At 40.7% G+C, this 17183-nt stretch overlaps 2 protein-coding genes across 2 annotated transcripts in view; one reads left to right on the top strand and one right to left on the bottom strand.

Annotated features, from left to right (window-relative positions):
• Positions 1–2358, top strand: part of cpne2 (copine II) — a 37847-nt gene extending 35489 nt beyond the window's left edge. Inside the window, exon 16 of the mRNA XM_071457535.1 lies at positions 1026–2358. Coding sequence (XP_071313636.1) covers positions 1026–1133 — 108 coding nt within the window. The 3' untranslated portion in view covers positions 1134–2358. The remainder of the gene's footprint in view (positions 1–1025) is intronic.
• Positions 2359–6275: 3917 nt separating this feature from the next.
• Positions 6276–16008, bottom strand: psme3ip1 (proteasome activator subunit 3 interacting protein 1). The gene is made up of 7 exons (XM_071457546.1): positions 15892–16008; positions 14160–14291; positions 13961–14059; positions 12912–13049; positions 8746–8875; positions 8217–8299; positions 6276–7450 (listed from the first exon to the last, which is right to left on the bottom strand). Exons 2-7 carry the CDS (start codon positions 14284–14286, stop codon positions 7188–7190), a joined length of 840 nt encoding a protein of 279 aa, XP_071313647.1. The 5' UTR covers positions 14287–14291; positions 15892–16008; the 3' UTR covers positions 6276–7187.
• Positions 16009–17183: the final 1175 nt, after the last annotated feature.

Here is a 17183-nt window from a genome sequence, read left to right as displayed (position 1 = left end):
CAAGTTTTTTTTTAATATTAATATTTAATATTAAAATATTCTTATCATATAAAATTGGTTCAATTGCATTTGCTTTGAAGTTATTCTGAATTCTGTACTTAAAATTCAAGGGTGCCAATAATTTTACCAGGACTGTAATGACATGATGTCAAGCTGCAGTCAGTGTGTTACCAAATGGCAGCCTGTTGCTACTCAAACTGTAGCTGCTCACACACGATGTGCTCGACAAGGGGAGCTGCCTGGTTGTCTCACTGTCAGTATGCACGTGTGTGTGTGTGTGTGTGTGTGTGTGTGTGTGTGTGTGTGTGTGAGTGATGTGTTCTGTTGATGAGCATAGTTACACTGGATATAAAACGTGTTGATGTTAATGACTGTTCATACATGTGTGACAGCACACAGGTTAATTGGTGCGTGCACATTTCCAAGCTGTGCACAGGAGGACTCATGTAATGCATTTTTGTTTTTGTCATTTTTGTATGTTTTGTGTGTTTGTCTGTGTGTGGGCTGGAAGTGGGCGAGCTGACTTCCTTTGTTGTGGGAGGAACAGACAGTGTTTGCTGGCCTCGTTCCAGTTTGACAGTGGGAGGGTGAGAGACAGCAACAGACAGAACAGAGGAGACGGATTAATGAGTGACCTAAAATGTTGAGCTCGGTTTGCAGGCAAACTCTTACTACAAATTATCTTCATGAAGTTGGTTGGTTTGTGGTGATTAGATTGAAAGTTAGTAGGTACTTGTGTAATAAAATTTATTAGGCTATATTAGAAGTTCTTCAAAGTCTAATTTATGAGACCAAACAAGTAAAAATATTCACAGTAAGAAGTAGTAGTAGAAGTGAGAAAAAGTGAGCGAACCCTTTGGCATTATCTGCATTTATGTATGAATTTGTCCTAAATTATGGCCAGATCTTCACCGAAGTTACAATTATCAACAAACACACTGCTCAAAGCAGTTTTCTAGTCTTTTTAATGCTTCAATTTGCTCAGTGTTGCTTAGTGTCTTGCTCTTTTTCTCTGTCTCTCTCAGGCACCCAAGGAGACTCTTGCCAAATCGGTCTTGGCTGAGCTGCCTCAGCAGGTCACGCAGTATTTTAAACAGAGGAATCTCCCACCTGCCAACCCGGCACCGGAGTGAGACGCCCAGAAGACGAGAGCCCACACTCTGAACAACTGATCAACAAAACCTCTTTTCTCATTAACGGCAAACAAGACAGAATGAAAGTGTGTATATCAGCTTTGAACAAAAATTAGTAGTGGACAAAAATTAAAAAAAATCAAACATTGGAGACATCTCTGCCATTATATTTGCAAAGTTTGGTCAGTATCCAGTGTGAATCCATCCGAAATGAAATTGATATTGTCTGATGATGATAATGTGTAAGTGACAGCAGGTCTCTCCAAATGATTATATGAATATGCAGATAGGACACTGGCCTTTTTTAGAGGAATGAAAAATATCTTGATTCATCAGGATGTAGGGTTTTTATTTAATTTTTTATTTAATTTTTTTTTTGCTTTTTGCATGTGGGTGTCTTGTGACTGATACCATGTGATACATACAACTCCTTGGTGTAAAGTCCCTCCTAAGCTGAACTCTATCAATGGTTGACTCCTCTCCTGTTGTCGTATGGACCCTTTTTCAGGCAGCAGATCAGATGAGTGCTGCTTTTATGCTCATCTGTGGTGGACTCCTGGATTGAGCCTGAACAGAGCATTATTTCCTCACCCCTTCTCCATCACAAGGGGGACGATTTTCCTTTAGAAGTTTTGCTCGTCTGTCGTTCAAGAGGCAGGTTTTAACGCTCCACTATGTTTATTTGATGATAAGAGGTGAGTGAGGCCATAGTGGTAGCTGTAGCACTAACACCGGATAGATGTGGGATACTGTGCAAACTCATTTGGCTGTTAAATATGGGGCGATTTTGTTTGCCTTGTATTTCTTATAACTTTGGTTTATCCTGCATGTTGCCAATATCTATTCACTGTTTACAAACTGATGCTGGTGATCAGAAACGCATGATTTTTTTTTTTCTTTCTAATTATGTATTTAAGAGATTTTGTGAATATTTCAATGAGATCATGTTGAAAGCGAAGGAAGTGTGACAGTCAGAGCGGAAGGAGATGGGAAGTTTCTGATATGCATACAGTATATATATCGAATGTATATTTATATGATGCTGTTATGTTCCGATAAGCCAATGTTTCTGACATGTTTTTAATGTACTTTTTATGCAGTGCTGAATTGTGTACCGAAACTGCTACTATGTGTTTTACTGTGCATCTTTGTACTAAATGTGATATTAATTTTATAAAGTTGTGTCCATGTCCACACTCAGGTTAATAAACTGAAGAAAATGTCACATCCTCTGTGTTTCTGTGGATACAACGAGAAAAAAACGCAAAAGATCCATCCATCCTTTTTCTATAGCGCTTATCTGAACCGGGTTGCGGGGGGCTGGAGCTAATCCCAGCTGACACTGGGCGAGGGCGGGGTACACCCTGGACAGGTCGCCAGTCTATCACAGGGCTGACATATAGAGACAAACAGCCAATCATGTCACATTCACACCCATGGGCAATTTAGGGTCGCCAATTAACCTGATGTTCATGTCTTTGCAAAAGATGTGCAGAGATGCAAAATGATGAGAAAAGATGCAAAACAACTACAAATAGCCGTGAAGTGACTACAAAGAAATGTAAAACAACCACAAAAAGATGAAAAATGACTACAAAGAGGTGCAATCTAACCCACCCCCCCACCCCCACATTCAAAAGTTACTAAGACCGGATCTCTATAAGAAATGGATGTAGAGACATGTAGATGTAGGGGGGTGGGTGGTGACAAAAAACATTCGCACCAGATCTGTGTTTAACTCCACATGACTCAACATTGAATTTTTCTGGTGGTTTTTCTTGGACTGAAGACACAGTGAATTACAGTCTAATGCCACCAGTCCAACAGACTGAACACAGTGAATTCAGCTCACACAACGTGTGGCATCAGAGAAACACGTAAGAGTGAGGGAGAGAAAAAAGAATTCTTACAAAAACAGCACCTTAGTGCTCTGGTTTGGTGCTTTTGGCACAAACCGCCTTGAATATACTGTAATTACTGCCAGATTGGAAAAAATGTGGAAGCTGGCAACTTATTTTTATCTAAAAGGCTTGTGTTTGGTGTGGCTCAGAGTTCAAATCCAGAGCCGATATTTTCGTTGTAAATGTTGGTTTTATCATTTGTTGTCATAGCAACTCCTTTCATCACTACACCAGAGATACTGAGCGTCATCTGTTGGTTAAACTGAGAAATCCATGGCTGCCTTAAAAATGTCAGTGAACTCAGACAAACAGAAAAGCTTGTGACTGACCATGAACGCAAGATAAAATTATCTCGAGTCTCGTCGTCCGTCTGTGTTTACTGAGGCTTTGAGTCACTCTCACACCTCACACCTCAACATTTTATCCACTAAAGACAAATACAAACATTGGGCTGTTAAGGCTGCTTCATGTCACTGAGGGTCTTTATAGTTTCATATTATCTCACCTTGACTGCCACGTCGTTTTTCTACCTCACTCAGAAAACTGAGCTCAGCTCCACACCCTGCCAAGGTTTTAATTAGGACTGAATACACATCCCAGAATCCAATTACCTGAATTAGTTTTGAGCTAGTACAATTTTACACATTCATTTTATGGCCTATGTAGATCTGGCACTGAGCTTCACCGCAGATCTTTTAACATCTAAAAAACTGGCAGACTTTCTATGAGTGACAGCATAAGCAATTTTTTTTTTTTTTTTTTTTTTTACAGAGCCCAGCATTCATCTTCCATTTTCATCTTTCAAACCAACTTTTAAAGAAAGGCTTTCTATGATGTATTTTATACCTCACTGCAGTTAGCCAGCTTGGCTAGAACCATATTATTTTTGTTTCATTTCTTCTTTGTTTTTTGTGTAGGTCTTAGATATCCCTCCATGTACAGGCAGTAATACTACAAGATGCTGGTGCTATGAAAAACAGTTGTGGCCTGAACCTCAGGATTTAATGCTTATTTGATTGGGACTAATTAGACACTCCTGTAATATAGAAAGTGACTCTTACATGTCTTTTTTTATTATAAAACAGGTCTAAATGCTACTGTGAAAGTACCAAAGCACTGCTCAGTTCACAGAGGCATGCAAACAATCTGTATTCAGAAACTCTGCCAGTCACTGCCCTCAGCTATGCCCCCAGCCAACCTTCAGACCCTCCTCTACCTGGAGCTCCAGAGAGAAGTGTGAGAGAGGAGATGTAAAACTAAACTGAGATGTTAACCACAAATATATCTTTTTATGGATATCAAAACTTTGAATAAAACATGGGAAATTGTAAAATGTGGGGCCTTTAATTCTGAGAATCCAGTTATGGTTTTTAGACGATGTCGACAGATAAAGATACAAGAAATTACCAAATTCAAATGACAAAATTCACAGCTTTGGTCCACATTATGATTCCAAAGCTACTAGTCAAAAACATTATTGCCACATTATAAGGATGGCTAGTCATGGTGACAGCCAGTGAGTCCATCACGATGGTATTTGACAAAATTCAGTCTAACATGCAAACCCCAGAGTGATAATCATTAAACTTAATAATCCTCATTATTTGCATTATGGTGTTATTGTGACCGTGTTAGCTGATGTTAGCATTTAGCTCTAACCCCCATGTGCCTAGGTACATCCTCGCAGAGCTGCAGACTGCTAACTCGTTAAAGAAAAACATTTGCATAAATATTGACATTTCACTTTTCTCATGTGTAGGCTGTTTGGGAAATAGGCCTCTTGAGGGAAAGCACTAATAATTTGTCTTTAAAGGTCAGAGGTCAGAACGAGGTTTATTGGTGACATTTTCTCCACACTGTCATTATATCCTGTCACTCCACTGACTCTGCACGGCAAAGTGCGCTTACACGTCTTGGGGAGTACACTGCATAGGACCTGCTTGAATTCTGATTATGATGATAGTGTTGGTTGGGGCTGAGGACTAATGTAGAAACGAAAACAACCCAAAATGGTTTAGACCTACGAAAGTGGTATTAACTGGTAACTAGAGAGAACTTGACACAAAAAGCTGAATGAATGCAATAACCCACCTTATTCCTCCCTGGCATGAATTATTAAATGGACCACTTATTTAGCGCTTTTCTAATCTTATCAACCACTCAAAGCGCTTTTACAATGTGAGCCACATTCACCCAACACTTACATCTACACATAGAGCACTTCGACCATTCCCACACACTCATACACTGATGGGAGGCCCATCAGAGGCAATTTGGGGTTTAGTGCCTTGCTCAAGCACACTTTAACGTACGTACTGGAGGAGCTGGGGTTCGAACCACCGACCTTCTCATCAGCGGACCCGTTGTACTTCCTGGGCCACAACCTCTCGTTATTTTTTCTTAACTGGTGACTGTAAGAGTTAGTGGTATGCTACAGTTGTATTTCCTGCTCTTTGAGATTTGTGTGAAATCAATTTTGTTAGCATAAATGAGATATAACTATATTATATATTAATGAGCGTAAGAGGTGCTGGTAAGACAGATATTGATTCCTTCAGACAGAGGCATGTTAGCAGTTTCTCTGTTTCCTGCTAAGCTAAACTAAGTTTGCTGCCAGCAGTGGCTTTGTATTTAGCATACAGATATGAAAGTGGTGTTTAATATGGTTTTCTTTTATTAGAAAGAAAGTAAATAAGCGCCTCAAACTTTTTAAAGGGGAAAACGTGATCTTACCCATGTTTTATTACCAAGGACAGGGGAGGACGACCTGTAGAGGTGGTGTTTGGTGGCAGTAACAATCAAAGTTAGTGTGGCTGCTCCACCTGCTTTAATAATAAGGAATCATAATAATTTTTCATCACTTCAAAAGCTAAATCTGCTACAGTACATTTTGAGACCATTTCTTCAGCTTGTCCTCCCACCTGTCACGAGTGAAAGGCACATAATCCAACCCTCTCAAAAAAAAAAACATTTATACACACACACCAAAGCACAGCAAAAACTCTTGCAGATGCCGGTTTCATGGAAGGCATTACTGGAAGTCGCACCCCTGATTAACAAAAAGTATCACTGCGGTTGGAAATAAGGTCAACACTATCTCTAACTGGACCCTGATATTGAAAAAAAAAAATCCCAGTACACTGCAAATATAATAGATCTGTCTGTGTGTCTCTCTCCCACACACACACACACACACACACACACACACACACACACACAAATCCACACAGTGAACACACAGTACAAGGGAAAGCTCTTTATTTTCCTCTGCTCAGACTTTGACAAACAGAACAAAGCTCCGACGCCTGAGACAGCAGCAAACAGTCCAGCATCTTTCCAGCAGCATGTCACTTTGAAACAAACTTCTGACAAGAAAAACAAATTACATCACACAAATAAAACATGATTTGTCAAACCATTCAAACTTTGCATTTGACCCAGGAAGCGTGTCCTGCCCCGGCTCTCTCTCCTCTGCTGCTGATAGCTAAAAAGGTGTGAGTCATGTGACACGGTCTAAAGCAGTCTCTTCCTTGCTCCACAGCTGTCAATCACTGTTCCCTCAGCCAATAGCACAGCTTGCAGTCGCTGTGGCTTGAGTTGGGAGGGGGGGTGTGTGTGGGGGGGGGCAGGATGTCATCAGGGTAGGCAGTTCGGGATTGGTTGCTCGGCTTAAACTGCGTGAGATGCAATTAAGGGAAGGAAGGGTGGAGGTGTCATGTTTGAGTGCCACAATAGCAAAAAATAAATAAACACAAATAGATACACAGATTTAGTTCAGAATAGAGTTTAAATTGGTTTCAATGTCACTGTTGGTTAAGATTATATTACTGGGCTGAACTTTGTCTGGTGACAAAGAGCAACAGATCAACTCACAGCTGTGAAAACAACAGGAATACTGAACGCATTTGTTTAGTGTGTGTTGCCAGTGTATGACTCATGACATGACATAAACTTGTGTGGCCTTCAGGTACGCTCCTGTAGGCTCTGCTTTGTGTGTGTGTGTGTGTGTCTGTAACAGTGTGTATGTATGACCTTTAATCTGTCTGAGTGTGTATTTCTTGTGTGAGGTTACCTTTTCTGACTGTCTGCAGACCATTCTAAAGGCCGGCAAACATGCTTCAGAGATAGTGTGTGCGAGGATGCTGTTGTGTGTTTATCTGTAAGCCCTGCTGTGCCGGGGGTACGGCAACATGATTGCGTCCACGCTACCTTCGCTGTCCGAGCTGCTGTCAGAGTCGCTGCTGCCAGAATAAACCCAGAGTCCCGGTAAAACGCCGACGCACACGGCTGCTGACGGCAGGTGTAACACTCCTTGACCGGAGCTCGGGGGAGCAGAGGGCGTCTTCGCCGTCAGGCCGGGGACTGTTTGTTGAGCTTCAGCTCCCCCTGCTCCTCCTCCTGCTCCGCCCTCCTGTTCTAAACAGCATAACACACTGTCAGATTCAGTAGACATGTACACAGGCTCTTTTGAGAAAGATCAGGGATGAAAACTTGGAGAGAGGGAAACTATGAAGTTAGCAGAGAGAAAGTAAATACTAAAGTTTAGCTATGTCTATAGGATGAGTAAATATGTAATTACATACAGGCTTGCTTTACCCACTTTGTTTTTTCAGTTTTTTCTTGCAATCCCAGAAAAATGAAATATATACATTTTGACATAAATAATTTTTTTTTTTTACTGTGTTAATAGGTTACTTTCAATGCTTCTGTTGCTATAATGTCAGCGGAATGCATATAAAAACGTAAAATAAATAAATAAATAAATAAATATATATATATATATATATATATATATATAAATAAATGTTTGCATATGCTGTCTGACGCATTTTCCATTTGTTCTAATTTTTGTAAAAAATATTTGCACAGCTTATAAGCACAGAGATGCTCCTGTTCACTGTAATTAAGACAAACTGGACTGGATAACCAGGTTTCCCAAAATCTTACATTAAAACTTGAAAATCAGCTGTTACTGAGCAATCTGACTGACCTAAAATAAACTATTTCATTGAATCTACATCAAAGAGAGTCAATTATAAAGTTCCAGTTATAAAGGCAGTTCTGCATCTGTCAGCTGGACAGTGATCTGTACGAGTTTGTGTAAACTATTGTAAATTTTCAACAAGGTGTACAACTCAGTTTCTGTCTGCTTCCACTCTTTAGGCCTCAGGCTCCAGCCCACCTGTGTGTCTGTCTCCATTTCCTGTCGTTGCTGTTGTGATTTCCACCTTCTGTTTCTTACTGGTGTCTGATGACTGCGAGGAACTGGGTGAGAGAACAGAGACACTTACAGAAGAAGGAAAGCTGCTTTAATCAAGATCTCATATTGACAATAAAAAGGTCGAACATCACAGAAGTTACACAAAGTGACAAACCAACAGAGAAATATTATTCCCTTCAGCTCTGGAACGTTTTGGCGTCTTTGAAAAAAAAAAAAGAAAATAGTAAAATAGTGGTGCATTTAGCAGGTTATTTCCCTCAGCAGCTGTTGGAGACCAAAACAGACCTAACAGCAGAGTGAAAATTGATTTACATTTACTTTACATCAGGTGGACACAACGCCACATGACTGCTAATGTTGCTCCATATGAGGTCAGTGTAAAAAAAACCTAACAAGTTTGCAATATCAACTTTATAAGATGTTGCATTACCCCAAAGTAGTAAAAATATAAAAAATTACACATGCAGGTTTACAGCATCTGTGTGCCTACCTGCGTCTCTTCACAGCTCCTGCCAATAAATGGGCCTGAGACAGGTGGCTGGTCCTTTGCTCTGACCCTGAATGTTTCGGTGCTGCCTTCTTTTCAGGCTCTCTGCGGCTTTCGGCAGATGCTTGCTTCACTACAGCGCTGTGACGGTACAGCGTTAAGACCAATAAACCATAATGGAGCCTTGGAGAGGGGACAGAGGGGGGGGCTCAGGGGCAGGTAGCAACATACAACACATTCAGCTGCAGTCAATTCAGGAAGTTACAGTCTGTCCGGGGGAGACGTTACATCTCTCCATCAGAGCGCTGGAAAAAGTGACACAGTTCTGAGAGGCTAAGAAAAGCAGTCAGAGGTGGATGGAGGGAATGAGGGACAGGAAAGTGACACAGATAAAGAGGCTAAAACAAGAACAGGAGGTGGACACAGCTCAGGAGACATGAAATAGGGTCGAGAAGCAGAGACAAAGAAATATTGGATGAGGAGACGCACAAGAAGACACAGAAGGTGGAAGACAAAAGGGACAAATACAAGAGGACCAGCTCACACAAACTGGGGATCAGGTCTATGCGAGGTTCAGATGAGCAGTCCTGATGTTTTCATGCATTAACTAAGGTCTGTGGGACTGCACGGACTTTGTGTTCACAGCAGCAAATGACTGCTTTTACTCGTCACCGTAGTTACCGGCCTATGATACAGTTTCCACGACAACACATTCTCTTCATCTGCAGGCACACCTGTCTGTCAGAAACCTGTCTTTCTGCAAAGGCAAAACGAGAGTGACAGAGGGGGACAGATGAAAGGCACCAAGAGCAACAACCATCGAGCAAAACTACTGGACAAACAGTGACATGTGCGCCGTGGACAGTGGCGCAGTGTCTGTACGGATTACAAGTGGTCTGTTTATAAATCAGGTGATTTCTCCTGAATATATGAATTCTTCCTGACTGACAACATTTTATTTTCATGCAGGCAATTTCCAAACAGCTGTAAATTGCCTCTAAACAGAAAAAGGAAAAGACAGAAATCAGGAAACAGACTGTTTACGTTAACAGTAACTGTATTAATGTAACTAGAGACAATCTTGTAATGGGATCACACCAGCTGTAACACATGTAAACATATTAACATTGTGTCCCATGAGCACTCAGTAGTTATTGCTATATTATTACGTAGGTACCCAATAGTCATTACTACATTATTACATGAGTATCAATTACTCCTCCGAGGGAACCTCCTCTCCTTTAAAACCCTAACATGCTTAACAACCACTTACTATGCACTTTTGGTGCAGTTCTTTACTTGATCTCCTCACACTCATTACATAGATTTAGTACTTAGAATTACACCAAGGTGTCCTACTGCTATGATGCTTCAGTGATGTCCCTCACTTGTAAATGCAAATTTAAACTACACACCTGTAAAGTTATGTGACTGTGTCTTCCACAGTTGTGACGAACTCTGTCCACAGACAGACAAACACCTGCCAAAGTCAAAACCACCTCTGTGGTAGTTCCTGCTACAGTCGGTGTCTCCAGAACTACAGTTTTACCTAATGTTTTAAAGTGGACAAGTTTGGCTGAAACTGTGAACAGTGATCCGCAAGTTACACCAGGGGAGTAGAGTAGGGGAACAATTGCCCCTTCTCTACATCCTACCCTCCTATGCCAGCACCTTTGGTCAAACCACACGCATTTCACTGTAAAGTTTTGTGACTGCATCTTGCGAACGTGTTTAGCAGCACAGCTGTCATGGCTGGTAGATAGAGCTTTTTTTTCTGTATGGTGCAAACAGTAAATGTGCTTTAACCAGAGAGCCCAGTCTGGGTCTTGATGACTGACATGTCACTAATGGATCTTTTTAAACTCCAAAATATCAATATCAGTGTCCAACACGTAAATCCAGTATCAGTCGGACCACACTCACTGCCTGGCTACAGTAGTGAAAAAAGCAACACAACAACAAGAAAAAGTGCAGATGAGATTGACACAGCTGCACAAGCTGTTCTCAGGCGACGTACAAAAACAATAGATCAACTAGACTGAAAAAACAGTTTAGTTACCGGTTTCTGGCAACCACAGACGTCAGAGGGACAGATGAGTCACTTGCAACTGATTGGTTAGAGCAAAACATTACTAAATAAACCCAATGTCAACAACAACAACAAAAACCACAATGTCAGCTGAATGAATGAAGTAAAAAAAATTGAATTTCCATCTGGTATTCAAACTACAACAGAAAAAAAATCACTAAATCACAAAGACGTGGCTGGGAATAACTCTGCCCTTCAGATGAGGCTGTAACTGAGAAACATTTACTGTCATAGACAAAGCAATTTGTCAAAAGCACCGTGCTGCTCTCATACATGAGCATAGATTATAGTTCAGAAGGTGTGTGTGTGTGTGTAATGTATGCATGATGCAGTCCCAGCAGAAGCCTGACTATGGTGGAGACACTCCTGAATCTGCCAACACACACAAAGCTGCTTATCTTACACCAACCAACAGTCTCCCATATTAACAGCATTCATGTCCTTCAACTGTTGAAAACAGCAGGAAGTGCACAGAATTACCTGAAAACAGCTTCACTGCTGCTTAGCTCAGGCCATACCCAAAGACTTAGTGAGAAACTGCTACAACATCACAATCACACTTGTCAGGAGTGACAGTGACTTCAGGGGCAGCGTGCAGGACATCTGGCTCCCGTCAGGTAGCTTTTCCTACCAGTACATTCACACACATATCGCACTGTGATAGAATCAATATCCAGCTCACACTTGTGGTAAAATGACTCGTTGACTCATCAGTTATCTGACTGACAGAATTCACTAATTAAGGATTTCTGCTCTTCAGTGTGTAAAATACTAAAGATGAACTGTTTAAACAGTAATTCCACAAATGTTAAGATTTGCTTTTGTTGTCTGTCTTATATTTCAACTACATCAACAAAATCATCTTCCCCACTACGTTTAAAAACGTTGAGATTTTGTGGTCGATGTCTGTCCATCTTTGTTTATAGAGGTATTTAGAAAACTTGTTGAAAAGCTTTTATTGCACTTAACCTAACAAGCTGTCAAATTGTCTCCTTCTGCTCGCTCCCCTCCATGTGTGAGGAGGGGCTAAGACTCAGACGAACACCGAAGGATATTTGCAGTCCTTGCTGCAACATCTGCTTTTCCTTAATAACTATTTTAATATCTGAAAATAAATCATGGTCATGGATGCCTTGCAATAATGCACAGATTATCCTTTGAAACGGCATCTTCTTTAAGAGAGGCAGGTCAACTCGTGACTGAAGCGAACAGTAGCTGAGTGCAGTAAAGTCTTCGCAGGCTCAGTAATAAGAGAAAAATGAAACCTACGTGACTCCAGGTGATATAAAGCTTCATCTTTCTGTGTGTAAGACTCCCACAGGTCTTCTATAAACATCTACTCACTGTATGAGGGAAGGTGAAATATTACAACTGCAGTGATAATATATCACTCTTATTAACCTCTATCAGTAGCAAGTAGTAACTGCATCAACACCAGCAGATCTCTGGCACTGCTGATACCACCCACTCTTACACGTATTGTAGCCTGTGACTGATACAAATAATGAAGTCATGTTTCAGTAGAAAGCAAGTATTTCTCTTTCAAGACAGCGTACAGGCACATTTTTCCTTGGCAGATTCATTTTAGCATTAGATTCAAGATGTGTTGATTAGGTTTCTATTAAATTCTTAAGGGATGTAGTCGAAGAAATGTATTTTTTCTTGAAAGTAGCTCTTTGAATGGCCGGTTCTGGAGGCAGTGAAGTCCGCTGACACTGGCCGCACAGATGTATTTATGCAAATTTCAGTTTTGCATTTTCATGAATTGATCATCTGTGACACTCTGCTGAACATGAAATGGCCTTCACCATATTACAGGCTTGTTTTGAAGGCTATGTTTTTGATCCCAAATTTCTTGAGGCTTCCATCCTGAAGTCCACGACCTCTCCCCCAGTCTTCATTTCATAAACAACTAAATAATCAAGACATCTGCTTTGACTTCACCTACATCTCAGTGCTTATTTTAAATCTGCTAAATCTGCTGTAGCTCAAGGGGGATTACAGATTAACATAATTAGGCAAATAAGCACAGAGCGATACCAGATAATTAAAATGTTGGGTTTTTTTCATACAAACAAACACTTGATAAAGGATATTCTGTATTCACGCAGTTCCTGCTTCTCCTCGTCCCTGCGTTGCTTCTCCACCAGGCTCTGTTGCCGGGAGACCTCGTCCAGGAAGCTGGTCTCATCCTCGTCCAATCCCCTCACCATGTTCCCTGTCACCATGGAAACAAACATGCTCTCAACACATGGCAGGAGATTGCATTTTTCAGAAAACAAACCATAATAGTCTGTTTTAAATCCGTACATAAGTGGCCATCATGTGAAAAGAAAACCCTGAAATCAGGCACAACATTTGGCAGATGAATGACGTTTACTGTTGATCCTGAAAACTGACACTGTCAAATGGTTTTGAATGCTTGAACTGAACGAGTGTATGTTCTGTCCCAATTAATCTCTTTACTACAATCTGTTAAGTAGTGTACATAAAGGAAAGACAGGCTATGTCTTTGCAAAGCTGAAAATCTGCCAACTGCCAGTGAAATATAGAAAAAAAAAATGTAAGAGTAACTTTTGAACAACACTGGTAAGAAAATTTTAAATACATACTGTCGTCCATGGCCGTTTTTATGATTAGGCTGTGGCAAAGTCATTAAAATAGCAGAGCTGAACACATTACAAAGAGTATGTCTACAGAAATAACATCCACCCTACTGAAGCAGAATAAAGCTGCACTGTAGCAGAACTGTTGCTGAATATCTTCATGCTAAACTCATTTGAATCCACACACACAAGTGACCATCATGTTTCTACTTTTATATGAAGAAATCGTACTACCCAATTTATGTTGTGTTTATGTGTATTTTATAAATACTTTGTGGCTTTTATTGTCTTTTTTGGCATCTGTCATTAGACGCTTAAAACTGTGAAAACTAAGATTCAGAATTTGAGTGTTAGAGTGAACTGTTAAGCATTCAATAGTGCTGATGGGTACTGCTGATAACAAATGCTTGTCATGCCTTAATAACACACAGGCACTGGGTCTTTGTCTTGGTAGAATGTAGATGACAAAGGAGAGAGGTAAAAGTCCTATTGACAGCAGAGAAACACGTGGACAGGGACCCACTGAATTTGAATTGCTCCTCATATTCCTCCTGCTTCTTGTCTTTCTGCTCCTGCAGCCGCTCAAACAGGGAACGTGGGTCATACTCTTCCTCTGGGGCCTCTGAGGAGTACACAAACAAATATGTGGATGTTTGAACAGTTATAAGTATTTTAGAGATTTGGTGTATTTTGTATCTGTGTGTAATTGTATGTATTATTACCCTCTGGGTCCTCGGGTTTCCTGACTTTCTCCCACTCCTCCTGTCTTTTCTTTCTCTTCTCATCAAGCTCTGCCTCCGACACAAATTTCCTGCTGAGGTCCACGCCTGCTGCCCCTCCCCCTGCCATTACAACTGACAAGCACACACAGACACACCTTACTTCTCAGTATTATTCCAAAAATATTATGTTTTTTATTCAAGGCTGGACAAAGTGTATTTCTGCTGAACCCTTATAGACTAAAAGGCGAAGAAGGTATAGCAGTGGTTTTGAGTGGTTTTCCTCCGAGAACCCCTGCTGAAAATTTGTAGATTCAATTGACTCTGCAGTTCACAAAGGCTTAACAAAGCTGATCAATTAAAACTCAGCTCGAGTCCCCTGAGTAAAACCATGTGCAACCACTGCTATTGACTACAGCACAAAGCCATTACTTGGCTCTGATTGTTCACTGGTCAAAGCAACCTGAGACTACAATTCATTGATGCAACACGTATTTCTCTTTATGCAACCATGGCTCCAATAATGAATGAATCCGTTAAATGTGATGTGTCAGTGAAAAAACATAATAGCACCATTAGAGCACTGGGGAATAAATAAGTGCAGCTAAAGAACATTTGCATCGATGCTGTAATGTCACACTAGATATACACCTTACCATTGAAACAACAACAACAAAACTATAGACATTCATGAACATCTATAATGTGCACAATGTCAATCACTGTACAATATCACAAATTAAATGCCGAGGGCAGTTTAACACTGCACAGTTTCTTTTTTCCATTGGCATTTTAAAACAGATCTGCGATTAATCCAGCAGCCTGTATTTTCACCATATCACTACTTTTAAAATGAATTACTGAATGAATTAATATGCACCACAACCAACTGCAAAAGCTGACCACAGTTAAAACTCAGATTGTCAGTCACAGACTTGAAGAATTTGTGGTGTCATTTTACAAAATATGCAGAAACCAGAGGCGAGATGCAGCAGGAGAGAAATTCACACTAATAAATAATTGGTGAAAAATGATTGTTTAACAGCAGATGCACAGTGTAAACATTATTCATGTTTTCTCACACACTGCTGCAGTGAGATCACCAAAAAGACAACAACTGCATGTGGGACATTTTAAAACGTGGTTACTTTTTAAAAGACTCAACTCAACCTGTAAGGTTTTGGCTCTCCCTTGTGGTCATATTTAATCGTCACAAGTAATTGGAGATTATAGCAATTAAACGAACTTTTCTGTAACAAAGAAAACCATAAGGATAAATAGTTAAATAGACGGTCTGTTAATAGACCAAAGCTTTTAGTTAGAGCCGGCTCTGCTCATCCACTCACCCACCGTCAACCCCGGGGCAGCGATAACAACGTCAGCCGCTAAAGAAGGTTAGCATTTCAAGCTAGACGGCACATTGAGCCAACGATACAGAAACACATCAACACAGCCATTAATCTGGTGTACAACAGTCAGAGTCAATGGCTTTGCGTTGTGTTAGTTTCGATGGTCGAGCGGTAGATCTGCGGACAAGCAGCTGCCTTGTGTGCTGCAGCCCCCGGCTAACGTTAGCTTCGTTAGCATTCAAGCAAACTGTTGTCACCGCTGTCGGTAGAACAGCATCGTGTCATGTTACAAAGTCAATATTTTCAGATGCACAACCGCACAGACTAGAGTTTCGGCCGAAAACTGCTTCCTATCATGCTGGATTTCTGTAGCCTTTTAAACTTACCAGTCGATGTGATACTGCTACAATTCAATGACGTTTTGTGTCACTGTAAAAAATGTCCCGTCACAATCCTCGACGTCCCACTTCAGTTCCGACTCGCTGTTATTTTCGTATGATTGTAAAACAACGCAGTAATAAAGAAAAAATCATTTAAACCTTTTGAGTTTGCAGTTCACATGAAACATCTGCTGATGTGAACCATACCTCCCTAAAAAGATCTCAGAGGAATAATGATCAAGAATTATTGATTAGCGATAAGCTGAAAAGGTCACAAAGTCTTCTCAAAGAGTGCAGATATTCATTAGTTCACAGTCAGACAAAGTTTCAATAAATGGAGAGGATTTAGTTCTGTGGCCACTCTTTCTAGAAGTGGGCGTCCAGCTAAGATGAGTCAGAATGCACAACTCAGACTGATCAGTGAAGTAACCTGAAGAACCTCAGAGTAACAGTGAAAAGTTTAAATGAATCATTGGAGCTGGTTAACTTCTTTGTTCATGAGTCGTGGTGCAGTTATATGAAGTCCGTGGCAGGACACCGTGGAGGAACCTGATGGTCTCCAAAAAACACATCACTGTACCTCACGTATGTTAAAGAGCACCTTGACACTGCACAACACTACTGGTAAGATGTTTTAAAAGCGGCTTTCAAGGTTGAATTGCTGAAAATGCAGCACTATGTATGGTGTAATAAGAGAACTGCGTAACAACATGAAAACATCATCCTAAAAGTGAAGAACGGTGGAGGGACCGTCATGATTTGGGGCTTTGCTGCCTCTGAGCTCCATATCATTAATGAATGAATTTAATCATGGTCCTGTATCTTATGGTTTAATATTAGGGTGGCTGTCCACCTGCTGACTGTGATGCAGCAGGACAATGACCCTAAACATCAAAGTAAATCTACAATAGAATGACTTTAAACAAAGAAAATACAACTGCTGTGGCCCAGTCAGAGCCCAGACCATAATCATGTAGAGATGCTGTGAAACGGCCTGGAGAGCCGCTCACACCAGACATCCTAAGAATATGTCTGAGCTGAAGCAGTTCTGTTGGACGAATGGTCCAAAATTCCTCCTGAACATTGTGCAGGTCTGATCAGCAGCTACTCAAAGAGCTTGTTTGAGGTTACTGTAACCAAAGGAGGTTCGAGAAATGATTAAATCCAAGAGCTGACCTCCTTTTTCCACTGTGAATGTTTACTTTTTGTGCTCATTAAAGACATGAAAGATGTAACTTTGTGTTTGTGTGATATAAGCTTGGCACATTTTATAATCCATCACTGCAGAAAACCAGGTA

This window comes from Trachinotus anak, unplaced genomic scaffold (assembly GCF_046630095.1).
Source record: "Trachinotus anak isolate AG129_WGS33_773 ecotype Australia unplaced genomic scaffold, CSIRO_AGI_Tana_v1 ptg000002l, whole genome shotgun sequence".
Lineage (NCBI taxonomy): Eukaryota > Metazoa > Chordata > Actinopteri > Carangiformes > Carangidae > Trachinotus > Trachinotus anak.
The sequence above is the reverse complement of the archived record's forward strand: the minus strand, read 5'-3'. Positions and strand labels throughout refer to the sequence as shown.